This window comes from Eulemur rufifrons, chromosome 23 (assembly GCF_041146395.1).
Source record: "Eulemur rufifrons isolate Redbay chromosome 23, OSU_ERuf_1, whole genome shotgun sequence".
NCBI classification, from domain to species: domain Eukaryota; kingdom Metazoa; phylum Chordata; class Mammalia; order Primates; family Lemuridae; genus Eulemur; species Eulemur rufifrons.
The window spans coordinates 1,034,600-1,054,453 of record NC_091005.1 but is presented as its reverse complement, the minus strand read 5'-3'; the positions used below and the strand labels follow the sequence as shown (position 1 = coordinate 1,054,453).

At 55.9% G+C, this 19,854-nt stretch overlaps 1 protein-coding gene across 6 annotated transcripts in view; it reads right to left on the bottom strand.

The window, feature by feature from the left end:
• Positions 1-863: 863 nt before the first annotated feature.
• ZCCHC14 (zinc finger CCHC-type containing 14) overlaps positions 864-19,854 on the bottom strand; it is a 61,891-nt gene continuing 42,900 nt past the window's right edge. The window contains exons 4-14 of one of the 6 annotated variants that reach the window (XR_011231297.1): positions 16,420-16,491; positions 13,978-14,087; positions 13,099-13,199; positions 12,962-13,016; positions 11,082-11,364; positions 9,260-9,351; positions 8,822-8,949; positions 7,808-7,948; positions 6,283-7,728; positions 3,506-4,785; positions 864-3,027 (exon numbers count right to left, since the gene is read on the bottom strand). Coding sequence is in view for 5 of the 6 variants with exons in the window: in XM_069456514.1 (XP_069312615.1) it covers positions 6,152-7,728; positions 7,808-7,948; positions 8,822-8,949; positions 9,260-9,351; positions 11,082-11,364; positions 12,962-13,016; positions 13,099-13,199; positions 13,978-14,087; positions 16,420-16,491 (2,559 nt within the window). In the remaining variant the exon portion in view is untranslated. Of the gene's footprint in view, positions 4,786-5,588; positions 7,729-7,807; positions 7,949-8,821; positions 8,950-9,259; positions 9,352-11,081; positions 11,365-12,961; positions 13,017-13,098; positions 13,200-13,977; positions 14,088-16,419; positions 16,492-19,854 lie in introns of those variants that run through there. The other 5 variants (XM_069456517.1, XM_069456519.1, XM_069456514.1 and 2 more) reach the window with 5 other exon arrangements.

Here is a 19,854-nt window from a genome sequence, read left to right as displayed (position 1 = left end):
TAAACCAACCGCCACGGAAGTGGAACAAGCACAAAGGGTACAGAGTGTGGTGGGTGTGGCCATGAAAGTGTGACCTCAGGTGACACTTGGGGAGCTGCTGGCGTTGCTCATTTAGGAAACTGACCAAACCCAGTTTAGGCACCTAAGTGTGTACAAAATACAAGGGAGTGCGCTGAGCACACTGTGTCCCCAAGTCGGCGCTCCAAAGCAGCGCACACGTACCCCGTCTTGTCTTCAGAGCTCCCTCAAGACAACCCCATGGGGACAGTGGGTGTTGTCTCGTGACTTACCTGACGTCGGTCGCCACCGCCCCGAATCTGGCCGGGCATGGTCTCAGATTTCGAGTGAGTGGTTCTGCGCCATGTGGGGGCCGAGTCGGTCCCGGGGCTGGTGCAGCAGCCAGCTTCCCGCCACCCCAGGACAGCACCGCTTCAGCAGGGCCACGGGCCACAGCACCTGCCGCCGCCTGGCGCCAACTCACAATGTTACGGACACTTGAGCTGCAACAGCTTCAACCACAAATCGAGGATTAGATCTTTGTTTTTAGCAAGGACATTTTTTTAACAAACCTGGGAACCTTGATAGAAAAGGGGTGGATTTAAGACCAAGTATCCCTTCTGTAAATCTGGGAAGTAGGTAGGAAGGGCTGAATCCCCGGTTTCGGGACCAAGATTACGACTTGAAAAGATGTGTGCTTCGTGTTCTGAGACAAAGGCCAAATAAAATCAGACACTGAGCCTTTTTTTAAATTTTTATTTTCAGTACATTAAATTTACTCATAAAAACATTCTAAAAATGTACAATTTTTCCTTTTTAACAAAGTATAATAAAACATAAAAACCCCAAAAACAGAATACTTGACATTTACAATTCAAAATCAAATTAGCGGAATATTAAATATTTACAAAACTATATCTTTTAAAAATATTTATAAAGTTACATGCAATTTTGTAGAATTGACAAAAGAATGGCTCAAAAATGGGAGAATTTTCCTTCATTCCTAAAAAGAAATTGTGTCCGAATAGAAGCTGGGCAGAGTACACAAGGTCTCAGATTCGGTACCAAAGCCTCATCTTTTGTGCACGCGAGGACTGACACGTGTGCGGAGGGCTGTTGGGACACACGTGCGGCCGGAGCGGGGACTGAGGGCCGCTCCTCCCCTGCCCTGGTGAACAGTGCAGCAACCTTGACCTTTGGCCTCAACCAGCACAGTATATGGTTTCTAGAATATTGCGAGTGTTGATTAAGGAGGATCACTTTCATTCAGACCCTTGGGACTTTGCAACAATTCAGCCTCTTCAGAACCCATGGCTTTAAATGTCACCTGACTCGTTCTTTGGGAGTCACCTGCACTTTGGCAAGGACAGCCGACTCCGCTCAGGCTGCTCAGGACCCCGGTCTGGGGTGGGGGTCGAGGCGAGCAGGGAGGCAGCGTCCCTCACAACGTGAGGACCTCCGTCGTGACCAGGACGGAAAGCAAGCGAGGCGTGAGACACGAGGAAGCAGGGAGGGTGACGGACACGACAGGGACGGAGGAGGGAGCGGCCCAGTCCCACCCAGCAGGCGCCCACGAGCAGTGCGCAGAGTGGGCTGGGGGGGCCTCGGCCAGCCTGCGCTCAGGTGCGAACCACAGGACAGCTGGGGGGTCCCGGCAAAGTCACAGCCACGGCGCCCCAGGGCAGAGTGTGTAGTACAAACTAACCATACTGACTTCTGGCAACAAAGGACTAGAATTCTAAATACTGAATTAAAATACAGAACCTACTAACTACTGTATTAACAAGCTGACTCCTGTAATCGTTTGGAGATGACAGATGATGCTGGTTTTTTTAATACCCAATAAACTATACGTGTTCAAGACAACGTCTTTACTTTTATCCAAGTGCTAGCTCCCACCTCCTCAGTGCTCTTTAGCCATCAGGAGTTCCAATGTCAAATACCAACTGTCAAAGTCACCATGAAATAAAAATTAGAAAATAAGGCAAAAAATTGTTTTGTTTAAAAAATAAAGATTAAATAGTTGTTTTATCCCAACATTGTTTCTCCCTCCATCTCCGCATTCCACTCTCCCCGTTCTGGGACGTGAGAAAACGGCGCTAGAAACTTCCATACCCGACAGACCACACAGAGCCACGTGGCTGGTGCCACACCTACCTGGTCGCTACGGCATTCTGAAACCGAGACCGCGAGCTCAGGGAAACGACGCAGTTCCGGAAAGGGCCAGCGTGTGCTGTGCGTTTACCTGGCGAAATGCAAAATGCTCTTCGGGCTCCCCGACCGTGGCTGCTTCTGGAGAGAAATTCATCAGAGATGAGACCGCTAGCAAAGACTCTCGAGTCCGGGTGTGAGGCCCCCATAGGAGGAGTCTCGCGGACCGGCGGCTGCGTCTCTGCACTGTGTAACTCACGCGGGTCTCGCGATTCTCGACTTCCAACGGCCGCCGGGAAGAGGGAGGCGTCACACCGTACACACACCGTCAGCGACCTCTGAAGGCCACATACAGCCACACAACGTCAGAACTCCTCTGCCTCGACTCTGAGTGTCGTACTGCACACCGAAGTTTCTGTCCTAACTTTTTGTCATAGTTAAGGTTAACCTCGAATATTTATCAGAAGGGTAACAAGAGAAACTTTCATTCCCCTGTACTGACACTAAACCAAAAATCTTAAATGATTTTTACTTTTGTTATGAGACAGTTTTCAACAATTTCACTGTGTTGAGATAGGATTTATTTAAAATACTTCTTTGTTTAAAAAAAAAAAACCAAAAAATTTAAAAGTTTGGCTTTCAGCACATACGCAGGCCACCGTAATAGCCTCAGAAATATTAAAATCGTAAACATCAATGAACACTCTTAAGTCTTCCTCTAACACAATATGATAAGGTCCAGTCTAGTACTCTTTAAGGCAAAGTTGTGTCGTTCTCATGGTTTTGACATTTCGTAGTGTTTATGATTCGAGAGATCAATGTAACGTTCCCCTCAACAGCCGCTGTGTCACGCGTCACCACTATTTCAGCACTGCAATACTGTGTACCAGGAATGGAGAGGACAGAGGTCAGTTCTGCATTGCATAGAAATAAAACTCTACTGAAACAGAACTAGAAACTACTAAAAAGCCTTCCGTAAGAAAACGTAACAACTCTCTCGTTTGTTTCCATGACGTCAGGAAACTGACCTCGAGGTCTGCGGCCTCCCTCGCAAGGCCTCACATTCTACGGCATTCTTTTGATTGATACCAATTTTCCATGAGGCTGATTGTCCCATTTTAAGAATGGTCTGAATATTGTAATTTTTTTTAAAAAGTGAATATTCAACTGGAAAGTCCCTGGCAAGACCTTACCAATCGGTACTTTAATATTGAAGGCTTTAGCATTTTAAATAATATTACTTGAGCAGAAAATTCCCTTTAACCTTGAAGATGCAAGTCCCTAAATTTCAGATGAAAATGCTTTCATTTCAGTGGCTGAAATTTAGAGACCGACAGTGAAGACTTTTGTTTCCTACCTTACAAAAACCAGACTTGCACAGATCTCGTAGCTCTGTCTCCTGTGTGTGGCCTCTTCAGAGTCCTACCACTTTCCACGGAAGATTCCCAGGTAATTTTTAACGGAACTGACTGTCAGTACACAGCCTAATACAAAAGAAGCGACAGGAGAAACCCCCAATCTTTTGCTCGTGAGTGAGAAGACTGTGTTCCTGCCGAAATGTCTGTCTCAGGTGCGAATCCATTAGCAGTGAGCCTCGGGGCTGGGGGCTCTTGGCGAGCGCATGTGACCCAAAGCGACTCGCACGCTCCGCCAAGGTTGTGCGGCATCCCTCACAGCCAAGTCACACAGCCGCGCTGTCACCCTGTCCCTGCGAGAGTTCGTTCTTGGTGGAAGGTATCAGGGCTCGAAGACACTGAACGGCCGGGAAGGAAGGTGTTCTCAAAGCTTGGACGACTACGGATTCTCTGGGACTTGGACCCTTAAGAAATTAAGTTGTTGCGAGTAAACTGTTTCTACCTAATAATGTAGTTTTAATTTATTTGCAGAAAAAAATTAAAAACCTGGAACCGCTATTACGTGTTTGCAGGAGGGAGGGAAGTGCTAAAATCTCTGTGTGTCCTAAGCCGAGTGGCCTGCTGGTGCCGACTCTGTGTGGATGAGCTGGGGCTCTTGCACTGACTGGTCTCCGGGGAGGCGTCTCCCAGAGCTGCAGAGATTTACATCGGGTTACATTCTTCTGTAGCGCAGTCCTTGAAAATCCCAGAGATTAGTGCCTAATCACTTTAGGAAAAAAACAAAACAAAACAAAGTCGACGTTTTCCCTAACCCAGGGGTGTCAGGAGTCCGACGGGTGGAACCCCACCTGGGGAACCCCGACCTTCGGTTCTCGGTTCAGACCACGTAGCTGCCCTGGAATTACGTGTGAGCCTAGAAGGACCAACGACAGCGATGCTCTTCGGGAGACGTGCGGTCTCTGCCTCTCGGCCAAAAGCGTAGCCGGCCGGTTCCACACCATGGAGATGCCGCTGGGCCACGTCCTGACATCAAGCGCCAGTCTAGGGTTTTGGCAATAAAATCGAGTTTGATGTACTTCTATGCTAGGTTTTCTATCCAGTCTAGGAAAGTAAAGCACCTTTGGATTAAAAATATTAAGCTCAACAGCAACTAGACTTCTCAGTTTTGTGTTTAATTTTCCTTATGTCTCCATGGCTTAATAATGTTCTGCTGCCAGAGAAAATTATCAATCTGTGGAGTCCAGACCTTCTGCTGGGGGGGCGTATTTCAACCTAAAAGTACCTAGAGAGGAGGGGAAAAAGAGATCCAATGTGATTCGCTGTAGAGTCGCCACCACAAGCCACCAATCTGCCCAGTTCGTTCCAGAGTCAGGATTCTGGTACCGGAAACCTAGACCACCTGGTCTAGCCACGCCCACCTCCTTCCCCTCCCCCCACCGGACGTTATTTTGTAAGTTTATAAAATCGGACAGGGACAGACGGCCTCGAGGGAAGTTACCAGTCCGTTTCTTTCTTCCGCAGGAGTCTCTGTCTGGGAGTCAGACGCAGGCACTGGGCACCCCTGCCCCCAGGGGTGAGGGCAGGGCCTGGCCGGCACCCTGAGCCTTAGTGCAACCACTCTCTGAAGGGAGGGGCCCCCGGAGACACAGACCATCACCCCCCCACAATCAGACCTACTGAGGCAGACAGTGTGTGTCCCTACAAACTCTCGGGGGCGGGCGGGGGGGATGGGCAGGCCTGGGGGGCACAGATCTGCGGAGACCCTCGGAAGTTAAGGGAGGTCCCCGGAGATCCCCGGCTGCACGGGGAACAGTCGGCGTCAGGGCCAGCCTTCTCAACCCCCGTTTATTTTTTTTTATTTTTTTTTTTTGAGACAGAGTGTCGCTTTGTTGCCCTGGCTAGAGTGAGTGCCGTGGCGTCAGCCTCGCTCACAGCAACCTCAGACTCCTGGGCTCAAGCGATCCTCCTGCCTCAGCCTCCCGAGTAGCTGGGACTACAGGCATGCGCCACCATGCCCGGCTAATTTTTTCTATATATATTTTAGTTGGCCAGATAATTTCTTTCTATTTTTAGTAGAGACGGGGTCTCACTCTTGCTCAGGCTGGTCTCGAACTCCTGACCTTGAGCGATCCACCCGCCTCGGCCTCCCAGAGTGCTAGGATTACAGGCGTGAGCCACCGCGCCCGGCCTCAACCCCCGTTTAATCTTTCCAGAACAAACAGCAAGACTGAGCTACTGTGAAAAGCACAGCAGACGCGCACTTGAATGCGGCTGGAGGAGTCAAAACAGAGTGGACGGAAATAAACAAGGAGAGCAGGGAAAAGACGCACGTGCAGCGTGTGTGACACGGGGTGGGCGGCAGAGGGTCCCCGAGCCCCACCCCGGAGGCCCTGGACGGACGTGCCCAGCCTGAGCGCCCGCCGTGGCCCGGGGCTGGCACTGAACCCCTCACACCTGCTGCTCTGGGCACACGGCAGGACCAGGCAGAGCCTGGGCTCTGCGCACGCCGGCCACGCGCCTTCCAGAACAACGAGTCGTCTGAAACCGTAAGGACAGTCTCAGACCCACAGTAACCCTTCTAGGGACTTCACAGCCCGTCTGTAAGATTTCCACGCTGTTTCAGAGTATTCGGAAAACAATTAATTGCTTTAAAAAGAAAAAAGCATACTATTATTTTCGTTAAAGCCAAGCGTTTGTGTGTGCTTCTCCCGTGGGAGCCTCGCTGGGCGCGGTGCCTGCAAGGCAGGGCCCACCGGACCCGGCCGCCGCGAGCGTTTACCTTGCCGGTTGAAGTCCATGGACGGCTGTTTGCAGTCCTGAGCGCGGTGACCGGTGGCCCCGCAGTTGTAACAAGACAGATTCCCACTCTTTTTGTGACTGGAGCCATTGCTACTGCCCACCAAGCCTTGGGTCTGGTACACCCCCGCCGTCCCCGCCATGAAGTTCGGCATGGGTGGCACCGCGAACGTGGACTGCCCGCCCAGGACGGGCTCCGGGGTCCCGCTGCCGCTGTAGGGCGCGTGCACGACCGGGAAGGTGGAGCCGCCGCCGTACTGCTGGGCGCTGACGTAGCTGGGGTTGAAGGACAGGAAGGAGATGGGGAACATGGACGGCCCGGAGAACGGGTGCTGGAAGTAGTTGGCGTAGCTGACGGTCAGGCCGCCGGAGCCGCAGCTGCCGCTGCAGCCGCAGGACGTGCACACGATGCAGCCGGGCGGGGGCGGCGCGGGCTGCGGGGGCGCGGGGGGCTGCTGATGGTGGTGGTGGTGGTGGTGGTTGGGGTTCGAGGCAGGAATGTTCCCCGTGGAGCTGCCGCCACCACTGCTGCTGTAGAAGCTGCTGTCGGGGACGGAGGACAGGGCGGGGCTGGAGCTGGGGGCCGGGCAGCTGGGCAGCGAGGCCATGTTTGCGAAGGACGTGGCGGGGTGGCTGCTGGGAGAGGCAGTGTTGCTGTTGGCGCAGAAGCCGCCCTGCAGGGGGCCCACTGGCATGCTCATGGCGGAGAAGGCAACTTTGGTGTTGGCTGTGTACAGCGCAGTCCGGGGGTTGATTATTGCCGGGGGCACGCTGATCTGCACGTTGCTCGGACAGGACGTCTGCCCGGCGATGGCAGACTCGGTGGGGACAGACGACGACAGCAGTAGCTTGATGGGCGGCCGGGCCGCGTGGAGGACCGTGCTGGGTGTCCCCGGGGCGGCCGTGCTGGTCTCCACCACCAGGGCCGGCTGCTGCGCCGACTTCAGTACCCTGTCCAGCGTGGACGCGTGCACGACTTTGGCCCGGGGACCAAAGGAGACCGTGGGTGACATGGAACTGCTGTCCGAGAGCCCGGAGAGCACCTGCACGGGCTGGTGGGGCGCAGGCGGGGGCAGCGCGTCCACCATGGCACCGCCAAAGCTCTTGTCCACCTTCACGCCGCTCCGCGGCCCAGACCCCTTGCTCCTGTCCTCCAGAGACAAGAGCGAGTGCATCGAGGACGAGAGCAGCTTCATGTCCGCGCTTCCTCTTTCCGCCTTGTGCACGGAATTCAGCATTCGGATGGGTGCGACGTGCGAGGCTGCGCTCAGCATCTGCGGGGGCAGCGGGTGGTGGCCCGCCGGGGCGGAGCCGGCCTCGTTCTGCACAGGCAGGACCTGGGCCGTGGGCCGGGCGGAGCTCGGCGTGAAGTGGTTCAGCAGCATCACGGGCTTCTCCTTGTCGGGCCCCTCCAGGTGAATCTCCACACCTAGAGGCGGAAACAGAGCGGTCAGCACCGTCTCACACCCGGGCCGGGCCAGCACCACGCGCCACGCCGGCGCCCTTACGTCTGTCGTTCTCCTCGGCGCTGTCGGAGCTCTCCTCGCGGGCCTGCACCCCCATGGGGCTGGAGGAGGAGCTGGAGTACTCCGAGGAGCTGCCTTCCCGGGGTAGCTGGTGAGGGGGCTGCTCCACTTCCACCCGCAGCTCTGCGGAGAAGGGACAGGCGAGGGGCCGTTGGCCAGTGTCCCCCGGCTCGGCCGCCACCCGCCCCGTGCGCAGCAACTGCACCCTCAGCCCTGGGGAACCAGGCGCTACGTCCGGGGCCAGACGGGGCTCCAAGCGTCTCCGGAGACAGCCGACCGCCCGGGATGCACAGCGGGGAGGAGGCAGAGGCTCAGAGGGGCGCTGCGAGCCCTGCGACAGCCCTGCCCACCCGACGCCAGGGAACACGAAGATTCCCTGAACACGTGCCCTTGTAATCCCTGTCGCACACGCAACTCGCCCACAGACACGGACAGACACCCCCGGTTTACGAGGCCGGCCGAGTGACGTCTCTGTGGACCAGTGACTGAGGATGACAGGGGCGGGCTTTCTCCCTGTTCCTCCCGGGTTTCTGTCATAAAGGCCCTGAGAGAGCAGAGCCACCGTCACCGCGTCCCGGCCCTTCCCCAGAGGAGAGGGAGGAGGAAGGAAAATGCGGTGTGGATAAAAGAGCACGGGGACCTCGAGTCCCCGAGAGCAGGGGTCGATGGAGAACCAGCTGCCCCTGGTAGGCGGGCGCTGACCTCGGCGTGACCCTGAGCACCAGTCCCGGGGAGAGAGTCTCCTCCCGCGTCCGCTCGCCCCCTAGCGCGCTCTCACCCGGCGGCTTCCAGACCTGACCATTCTGCCCAAACCGCTTCAGACGAGAGACCAGCTCCAACCCCCCGTCCCACCTATTTGCCTACAGCAGAGACTGTGAAAGTTAAAATAAACAAAAGTAAGTCTAAAGAGTAAAACCGTAAATGGCGAGTGAATGTGACCCGAGGTCTGACTGTCATCAAAGCCCACAGTGCTCGCCCGGGCGGGAGCTCCCCCACCTGCAGCGTGGCTGCCCCGCCCGGCCTGCACGGGTCCGACGTGGCTGGTGGGGGGCACGCGGGCCACGCCACTGCTGGTGACCAGGGCCGGGGCCGAGGGGTTCAGGCAGCGTCGCTCTGACTTCTCCCTGCGAACAGAGCAGCACAGGACACGTGAGCGCTCGGGCTCCCGCCGCTCCCAAACCGCTCACATCACACGCAGGCGGCGCCCATGAAACCGTCTCAGGGTGGGAGAGGGATTTGCCAAGCTCACGACACAGGGCATCGCCTGCCCCTCCAAAGCCACGTGTGTGGAACGTTAAAAGCATCACTGAGGACAGGATGAGCGGTAACAAGCAACCCAATCCCCGATACGTAGCAACACTGTGAGTCTCAGCGCGCTCTGCAGCACGCGAGAAACGAAGAGAAATACAGGTTTCAAAGCGATTTCACACTCACTTTTCCAGCTCCAGCTGAGTCTTGAGCTTTTTCTTTGCTCCCATGGTGAGGGACTCAAACTTATTCAGATCTTCCTCGGTAAGGCTCAAAAACTGGCGTGGGAGAAACAAATGGCCAAGTTACTGAGAAGCAATTCGGACGCTGAAAACAGCTCGGACTGGAATTCAAAGCCTCTGCTCCACGTCCGGGAGGCATGGACCGGACCAGGCGGTGGAGACCAGGGACGAGCCCACCAGTCACTCGCTGAACGGTCCGGAATCGACAGTTCAGACTGGCACGCCGCAGGTCTGCCTCCGGCGCACCCCGGGGTGCAGAGGGGCACCGAGACGTCCCCCACCCTGTGACGCAGCCGGGCAACCCCTGCCCTGCGCTGTCCCAGCCCCGACAGGTGCGTGCGGTGTGGGCAGGTGACTGCAGAAAACGTCTTGCGTGAGTCACCGTCAGCGCTACAGACACGCGGTGAGACCCCCCCTGCCACCGCCTGGCAGAACGTGGTCCCTTTAGACGTCCCCCCTGCACACGGGAGGACGGTCTTCTTTCAAAAAACTACCAATGTTTTGGGGATGACAGCAAATTTGTCAGGCAGCAAGTGATCCGGAAAAGTAGACGCCACTCAAACTGAACTGACTAACCCCCAGGCCGGGACTGAGCACACAATGATACTCCCGTTTTCAGATCATTCTGTGTTTAGCCATTTCAGCTCACACATTAGAATAAGAAGTTTTAAACTACGATCAAGGTTAGTATAATCTTCTCTTTTCCTTTTGTTTTGGACACAGGGTCTCCCTCTGTTGCCCAGGCTGGAGTGCAGTTGCACAATCCTAACTCACTGCAGGCTCACACCTGTGGACTCAAGTGATCCTCCTGCCTCAGCCTCCTTCCTGACTAGCTGGAGCTACAGGCGTCACCACTGGCCCCAGCTAATTTTTGCATTTTTTTGTAGAGGTGGGGTCTTGCTATGTTGCCCAGGCTGGTCTTGAACTCCTGGACTCAAGTGATCTCCCACCTCAGCCTCCCAAAGTGCTGGGATTACAGGCATGGGCCACTGTGCCCAGCCATAAAATCTCTTTTTAAGATTTATAAACTCTAAACAGAGGTATGTAGTGAAAGCTTGATTTCTAGGTTCAACCATAGATTTTTGGACGAATGAAATTTTTACATAGATAAAAGCCACAAAGTCATTTTGTCCAGCAGGGGGTGCTCAGAGTTCAAATGCCTCCTACAGGTTCAATTCAGTTTATTAGTGACATCAAGACCCTAAATTTCAGAATTTTCTTAGCAATGAAAAAACATTCCTCATCAAACTCGCCATTGTGAAGAACAATTTCTAAGTAGGATTGCTTGGAAGATGCAAAATCCGTCTGTTCTTCTAGATACGACTTTGAAACCCAGCCAGATCATCCGAGAGTCACTTACGCGGACCAGCGTGTTTGGGTCCATGTGACACGGGCCTCACTGAGCCTCGGGACACGCACAAGCTGCAATGAACCCGTTTAGCACGGGGCTTTGGCACCAGAGTTCACGACTCCCGTCCCCAGCAGGGCTCGGGGACAGACTGTCCGTCACAGCACACAGAGCATCCAGACTGTGAGGCCCGAAAGACAAGCTTCTGTGTACGATCAACCCTGTCCCCGTCCGGCTCCAGCTGCGGGCGGCCCACCGCCCCCGTAAGACCAGGCCGTGGGGCTCGCCCACCCTTATCCTTCCGCTTCACGTATATTTTGGAACCCAACTCAATTCCTCTAGGGATGAGGTCAGAAGATGGATTACCTGACCAAACAACCAAGAAAATTCTGCACAGCTTGCTCGGAAACAAACGTACCTTCTCCATGGTGAGCTGCTTAAAGACGGGGTAGTACTTGTGCAGACGCAGTTTCCTAAGCCAATCCAAAATGCCGTTCTGCTCCTGGGTCTGCGGGGCCTGCAGGCTGGAGGGCATCAGGATGGCCGGCGCGGCGTCCATCTGGGCCCGGTAGGCCAGCGCCGCGCCCGCGCCGCCCGCGTGGGAGCAGTGGGGCAAGGCGGGGGCCGGGCCGGCCGCGTGCTGCACGTGGTGCTGGGCTCCGCTCTGCGAGGACGGGATCCCGGCCACGCCACACACGGGCCTGTGGGACAGGGGCAGGCGGAGAACAGAGAAACCACAGGCTCCACCACACATCTGTGAGGTGTTCAGGCGCCGGCCCCCCGCAGCCCGGCCCGCAGCACGCTCTGGACACGCCGCGGCTCTTCCCTCCCACGGCTCCGCCTGAGCCGGCCGCCTGCCTCCCGCTGAGATCTCTGTGGGAGTGCGCCCGTGCACACGCGTGGGCTTAATGTGTGCATCACACGTGTGTACACATTACTTTTTTTTTTTTTTTTTTTTTTTGGAGACAGAGTTTCGCTCTGTAGTCCAGGCTAGAGTGCCGTGGCATCAGCCTAGCTCACAGCAACCTCAAAGTCCTGGGCTCAAGCGATCCTCCTGCCTCAGCCTCCCAAGTAGCTGCGAGTACAGCGTATGCCACCACACCCAGCTAATTTTTGTTTTTGTTTGTATTTTTAGTTGCTCCGCTAATTTTTTCTATTTTTAGTGGAGATGGGGTCTTGCTCTTGCTCTGGCTGGTCGCAAACTTCTGATCTCAAGCCATCCTCATGCCTCAGCCTCCTAGAGGGCTAGGATGACAGGCATGAGCTACCGCGGCACACCCGGCCACTTTCTTTTTTTTTGGTGACTGATTCTCACTGTGTGGCCCGGGCTGGAGGGCAGTGTCGTCATTGTAGCTCACAGCAACCTCAAACCCCTGGGCTCAAGCCATCCTCCTGCCACAGTCTCCTGAGTAGTGGGGACTATAGGAGTGCATTGCCACGCTTGGCTAATTTTTCTATTTTTCTGTAGAGATGAGGCGGGGGGGGGGGGGGGGTGTCTCGCCCTTGCTCAGGCTGGTCTCAAATTCCTGGCCTCAAGTGATCCTCCCAGAGTGCTGGGATTACAGCCGTGAGCACCGAGCCGGCCCTTTTCTGTTACTTCTAAATCACAGGATGATATTGATACATCACAATTAAAACTGACTACTAAATCTCTAATATTCAAATTACTTTTAGAAAAACAAAACCTACAAGGCACCCACAGCGTTCCGCACCCTGCCTGTGCTCCTTCCACGGCAGACCCGGACGTATTCACGACGCACCAGGCACGGGGGCACGCGAGTCAGCACCCGCCACGACCTTGTCACGCGACTAGTGCTCGCACAGAGCTGTCTGGGCTTGTGTCACTGTGACAGCAGTTTTGTCCCTGTCGGCCTCCTCCACGGTCACCTGTCCATAGAGACAGGCGACCGGCTTCGGAGCGGAGCAGCCCTGCTGTCGTCCGAGGGCCGGGTGCTGACAGAGCCCCTCTGACACCCCGGGAGCACGAAATCGAGCTTGCGAGAGTCCGGGGAGCTCAGGAAAGTGACGCTGCTCAGACATTCCGGCTTCTAGGTCTGGGGCAGCGCCCAGAACTTGAACTTGCAGTGAGTGTCCCTGGAATTCCAATTCCCACGGCTCGGAGAACCCTGTCTGGGAAGCCCTGAATTGGATTATCTCTACCCAGTTCCTCCTCTCAACACTGTCCAAGGCTAGATTTGCAAGTTGCTTTACTCTAGGAACAATGAGGTATTGACAGGTGGAAGTAAACCTTACACAGAGCCTACTCGGAACGCGCTGGTTACACAGAATATTTCTCACCTTCCAGCCACGCCCATCATGGTACCTACTTTAGAAAGGGAGGGATTGCCAGGACCTGTAAATTTAAAAAAATAATTATCATAAACATTTCCAGACAACAAAAATATTTTTAATTTAGTCATATTTCGTAAACTCACTTGGACTTTGAAGCTGTTGGGTGGGAGATGAAGTGCTGAAAAACTTCTTAACATGGTCATTTTTTAATACATGAGAAGGTAATGAAGCCAAATACCTGAAACTCAAACAGAGCGGTTTCATCAGCACTAAAATGGCATTGTCAAAACCCACTGGGGAGAAAATGTAATTTTCAATTCCAAGAAATATATATTAGAGAAAAAAAAAAAAACAGCTGTGTCATAACCTCACATTCTTCCTGCTTGAATTTAATGCAATTTGGGGGGGGGGGGCGGGGAGGACAGGGTCTTGCTCTGTCACCCGGGCTAGAGTGCCGTGGCGTCACCATAGCTCACAGCAACCTCCAACTCCTGGGCTCAAGCCATCCCCCTGCCTCAGCCTCCCGAGCGCCGGGATGACAGGCACGAGCCACTGGCCCAGCCTAACTCAATTCTTGCTACGGTCCATCTTGCTCGCGCAAGGCCCCCTCCCTGTCCGTCACTTACAGGCCTCGTGTGCCACGTGGACCACCACACCACCAAGGGCCCTCTGAGAAACTGCTTGGTAGGCACTAATTCAAACAGTCTTAATTTTCACTACAGAACAGAAACAGTCATCCAATATTACTATGAAAAACTATCAAAATTACCTTAAATGATGGTTTGTACTTTGAAATTCCTTCCCTATTACCTTTAAAATCACCCTTAGGTTATAGGGATCTTTCCAACTCTCTGTAACTGATGAAAATCCCTAAAGGTGAAGCAGCGACCCAGACCCAGGTGGCCACGGCCCTCAGGAGCCCTCGGGGGAGCAGGACAGCCCCGGGGGGCCCGCCCGGCCCTGCCCGCTGCAGGTGGCCCGGTCGGCAGGGCCCCCGCCAACGCGGCCGGACGGAGCCTCACCTCAGGCCGGCTTCCAGATCCACGTGGTTTCGCTCCACGTAGAACGAGTCCGGGCCGGCCAAGCACGGAATGAGTTTCTCCCAGTTCTCTTCAGGGTAGAGCTGAGATAACTGGAAGAGAAGAAGGCGCCTGGGATGTGCATCAAAGCCCACAATTCCTCAACGTGAGAACACCCTGAGCAGGTACCCATGGCGACCCCGGCGGGTGTGGCGGCATTTCCGCCCCTCTAGTAGCTACGTGGGGCTCCGCACCCGCCAAGGACGGAGATGGCCACAGAGCGTCACTCCCCCCGCACTGCCTGGCGTGACCCGTGCCGTCTTGGCTCCCCGCAAGCCCCACACGCACCAAATTCCAAACAGGACATGGCAACGGTCCTGCCGACAGCACAAGGACAAGGTGGCCGCCACACCAGCGGGTCAGAAGAGGCGGGCGCGGGTGGGCACACCGCTACGGGCCGCGTGGCCAGCGCATCCGCCCTCCTCCCCCATCTCTTTCCCAGAAGGAGCACAGAGGGCCCCACGCGTGGTGGCCGGAGGACCAGGCGAGAGGCCCTGTGCGTTCCCCTGGACCCCGCTCTGAGTCTGAGACAAAAGCCCTCAGCCGCTGGGGGAGGGACGAGAACTCCCAGAGCCTAAGCGGAGACCCCCGTGTCTGGGGTGGAGCAGGGGCAACGTCCCTCCGCAGGGGCAGCCCAGGCTCGGGGGCCCTGCCCGGGACGAGGCTGGACTGGGAGGCTGGAGCCCCCCAGGGCCGGCAGCAGGTCACAAGCACCAGCAGGCTACTCCCGGGAGGGGGCGAGAGAGGACAGGGAGACCCCTCTGTGCCACAGGCGTCCAGGACTGCCGAGAGCTCAGAGGGAGCCAGACCACCGAGAAGACCCCTGGCCAGGCTCGGGTGGCAGCCCTTCACTGGAGGGGCACACCGAGGGTAACCATGGCAACACCACCCAGAGCCAGCACGGCTGCCCAGACTGGCCTGGGGATCCCTCTAAGGGCCTGAGAGGCGCGTCCCTGCGCCGGCACGAGCAGCTCTTCCTCCATCTGGAGTCCTCCAGACACCGTGTCTAACACTCAACCACAATTTGCAAGACACACAAAAAAATACAGGGGGAAAAAGCTACTGTCCAGAGATAAAGCAATCGTCAGATCCAGACTCAGAAACAACCCGGACGCTGGAACTACCAGACAGCAACTATTTAAAATAACCATCGTTAACATATTCGAGGATCTAGTTAAAAAGGTGACACCATGCATGAAAACAAAAGGGAGATTTTAGCAGTGACGGAAACTACTGTAAGACACGTCCGGTGGAAAAACTAGGGAAAAAAACAAAAACAAAACAAGACCCCTGGTACCAGAGATGGGGAGTTCAGCACATCCTCCCGGCGCGGCAGCAGCCCGGGCTGCGTGAGGGGAGGAAGGGTGCCGGCTGGAGGACAGGGGACAGGAATCACCCACGCTGCCCAGAGAGCAGGAGAGAACAGCCAGACACACAGCAAAGAGCCGGGGACAGCGCCAGGGCCTGAGGCACACACAGCCAAGTCCCAGCGGAAAGAACGGGGCAGAAGGAATACTTGAAGAGCTAATGGACAAGCATTCTCCAAAATTAACGAAAGACAACAAACCAGATGCCCAAGCAGTGTGAAGGTCAGCCAGCGTGGCCACCCAGACCGAAGACCAAGGAAGGTCAAAGTTCCAGTCGGCATTAGCGGGGTCCGGGGAAGCTGTTTTCACAAAACGGGAAGCCAGGCACAGAGGAGAGGGAATGAGTGTCCTGAGCATCAGGGAGAGGAAGGGCAATTCCCAGGTGGCGCGTGCAACCCTGGGGGTGCGGCACGTGTTCTCCAAGGCCTAACAGGCCAGAGAGATCCGTGTCATCAAACATCTGTCCAGGCCATGGAGACAGGGCCGTCAGCGGAACGTTCCCCCAGACACCCGACACGTCAGCAACGGTGACCGTGACGTGCACCACTCTGGCCAAGACGGGGGCTCCTGCTGCAGCACGGGCCAGGGAACCGCGAACCACGCAGGTGCACACGCAGGTGCGTGCACAGTCACACGCAGGCGGAGAGCTCTGTGTCCAGCAGGGGACTTTGCTCAAACGGCACCTGCTGAACCAACGCGCAACACAGACGAGGGTGGACCCAGGTGCGTCTCCGCCCGCGCAGCCACCCAAGCGCGCCCCTCCCCCGCCGGGCCAAGGAAACCTGAGGGGGTGGGGAGGGGGAGGAGTGACAAAGCAGACAGAGCGGCCGTCAGTCACTTGTGCCTGGCGCCCGGGATCATGGGATCACGCTCACTGCTGCGCACCCTCTCGGAGGTGGCCCGGGGCCCAAGCTTGCTACGCTGCAAGGGCAGTGGCCTGTTGGAATCACTCCCCAGTGTCACCAACCGCCGGGAACGCGATTCTTTCCACGGTTACATGAGCCCTTCATCACCTTACCTTTGAAATAAATTCAGTCACTTCAGAGGAAGATTTGGTTACTGATGTTATTGAAGAATCAGACCACAAGACCTTAAAAACAAATAAACAAACAAACCTTCAGAACAGACACCACATACTGAATTCGCAGCACACATGCCCTGGTGCTGAGCGCTGGCGCGGGTTTAGCGAGCACCTCGCGCGTCTGGTACGTGGGGCGTCTGCACACGCCTCGACTCCTTAGAAAAGAAGAGTCTCGTAAGGCAAGTCCGTTAAAGCTCAACTCCTTGTTCTATGCACTCTGAATCGCGTATCACCAAATTACTCAAGCACGGGGTCCAGAGCTTGCTAAGTTCTGGAAAATCACTGACAACTGCCAAATCCCTGCGCGCTCAGCCCTCCAGCCCGCGGACAGCCTGGGGGGCCTCGGGGCTCTTCGGAGCCTCCGCCAGGAAGAAGCCTGTCACCAGCTGTGGCCCCTCCACAATGGGCTTGTTGCCTCCATGACTTTAAGACATTTCTTTTCTTTGTAAATTAAAAGAAAATGTGCGTGCGTATGCCAGTGTTCACCTTTTCCCAGGGGACCCCTGCTCAGGTGCGTCTACGCAACTGTAGACGCAAAACCAACAAGTTCCCAGAAACAAGCCCCTTCATTCCACAGTGAGCGCCCACGGTAGGTTAGGTGCTGCAGATACGTGGACAAAGTGGGCCCAGTCCCGCTCTCAGGACACCGCACGGCCATGGCAGCAGGACAGGGTGGCGAGCACCAGCAGAGAGAGAGAGAGAGAGAGAGAGACTGTCTCCCCTGGGAGGGGGCCGGCAGGAAGAACCCAGGGGCAGGGTCGGGGAAGCTCCCTGGAAGTTCCACGACACCTGGTGTGTCCCAGGCCAGGCACAAGCATCTGTCTGATGTCCTGTCTCCCCGAGCGAATCGGCTGGGGGCGGGGCGTGTCTTCGCTGGCCCCACAGTGTGCACCCCAATGTGCACCCCACAGGCGCTAACTCAGTGGCAGGGGCGGGGCGGCACTCGCGCATAGCGAAGGACGTCTCTGTGTGTAGAAGAGCGCGAGTCGACTTCCGGAAGGCAAGTAAGCAGCACGAGGGGACGGCAGCACGAGGGGACGGCACGCGACAGACAGAGGGGGGCCGGAGCAGGAGGGTCTGCACCGCATGCCCACTGCACTCTCTAATCTAGAAGGAGCCATCGGGGGACTTCGAGTCAGGAAATAAAATGACCAAATGTATTTTGTTATGCACAAAGAAAATACTACGTTTACGCTGACTTAGAGCAAAGAGAGCCTGGAGATGCCGCACCACCTCTGCTCCCCCATCCTCTGCCCCGCCGGCCTCCAGGCTGGACCAGCCAACCCCCCCCCCCGCCCCCCCACGTCACCACACCTCGGAGCAGCCACTGACCGGTCTGTGCCATCGGACTCCCACAAAACACAAGCTGATGAGGGAAGGGACCTCTCTCCCTTATCTCTGAATTCCTAGCACCCGCCAGGACTCAGGGACGCGGCCAACGCTGGCCCTCTCTGAACTAGCTGCCGCCAGCCTGGGCCTCGCCATCCAAAATCTCTGTACCTGGGACAGAAGCACCTACCTGCATCCCCGTCCGAAACAGTAAAACCTCACAACACTGAAAAGGAGTCTGGGAGGGGCTCGCACAACACCATCAGCGTCTCTGAGCAAAGGGGAAACTTCCTCGTCACTAAGACGGTTGACCCAAAGCACTGCCCACAACTTGCATTTTTTGAAGTAAAACATGTCGTAGAAAACTTCCTTCTTTGCAACTCGTACGCCTGTTTCTAAGGATGACTCTTCTCTCTGTCCTTTCACATCTGCATCGCACGGACGCGCCGCCCGACGGAGACAGGAAACCCACCACGACACGGCTCGGCTCGGCTCGCACAGCTCGCTCCACGCTGAGAGAGACAACTTGCTTTTCCAACAACTGCGCACCTCAAATAAGCACAACCATTCCAGGTCGTGTGCTCCCGATAGTCTCTCGCTTACAGATGGAGCTGACATTCCCGCCCGAGGCAGTCACAGAGCGCGTGCGACAGGCAGAGCCCGCGGCTGGTTCACTCTCAGTTGCAACGGCAGGTCCGGACCCGGCTGTGCCCTGGGTCCCGGCTGCCCGGCCCTCACCTCTGCCTCACCTGCCCACGGGCCCCACTGGACTGCCGAACCCGCCGCACACCTTTGTCAGACATCCACCAACCGTCTGCATTTGAGCCTGAGTCTAGAGTCCCTCCTCTGTGCCACACGTCTGTGCCACGCGCTTGTGCCATGCATCTGTGCCACAACCCCTTTAGCGACAGCAGGGTCGTGACCCCGTACTGAGTAAGCCTTGAAATCAAGTAGCGTGAGTCTTACAACTTTTGTCTTCTTTTCAAAATTGCTTTACTCTAGTTCTTTCCATACAATTCTCAGAATCAACTTGTTGATTTCTAAAATAGAAAAATCCCACTGGGATTTTTTTTTTGGAGGGGGGAGTTTTCATTTAAGATGAGAGGAAGTACGTTTAAAGACATGTGAAATCATTTTCTCAGGCTGCCCCTTGGGTCACCTTCTCTGCACAGCTGCGGTCCTGGGACTGCTGGCTGGGGACTGCCACGGCGGGTGCCCGAGGCCGTCTAACCGGCAGAGGGTCTCACTCCTCCTCCAGGACAGGAGACTCCAGTCTGAGGTCCATGAACAGTGACGCCGTCGGTGTCTTACGAGCAGCCACGTAAGAGCATCAGGGCACAAGAAACCAACAATGACCAGACGAGCACACAGTTAAGCCGTGTCAGTGAACAGTGTGTTTTGCAACTAAAAAGACACACTTTTAACAGACATTGACATTAATAATTATACCCTTCCTCTGTGCCTTGACTCACACCCCCACGCTACACGTGTGTTGTGGGCTGCCAGTTCCTGAGGGCGCATGAAGCCCTGAAAGGCGAACGGGCTGGACGCTGGGGGTGGAGGGTCATCCACGTCCCAAACACGGGGACACTGTCAGCTGCTGCGTTACGGAGAGTAGGTGCTCCAGGCAAGGGCAGCTTTCTCTGCGAATCCTGAAACACCTCGGGGTCCACACTTGGAGCAGAGAATGTCTTAAACTGAACACCTAACACTAGACGGGGGTCCCCGACGTGTGCACCAAGCAGTGTCTACTCTAGCGACGGTACCGCAGTCCACGTGGCCCACGGCTCTGTTTGTGTCAGGGCGCTCGGGGGACCACGTCTGCCTCGTGGCTGCCCCTCCCTCCTTGGCCCCATCGGAACTCTGGCCTCCAGGCAGAGGCCGTGAGAGGCCAAGCGTGTCTTGTCAGCGCTCCCGTCTTTACAGAAGAGCCATCGGCAGCCACGCTGTCCGAAGTTACCACATCCCGCGCTGCGCGGCCTTGACTTCCTTGCCGCAAATAACTGGTCCGAGGATTAGGAGCAAATCGAAGCCCAGGCCTGG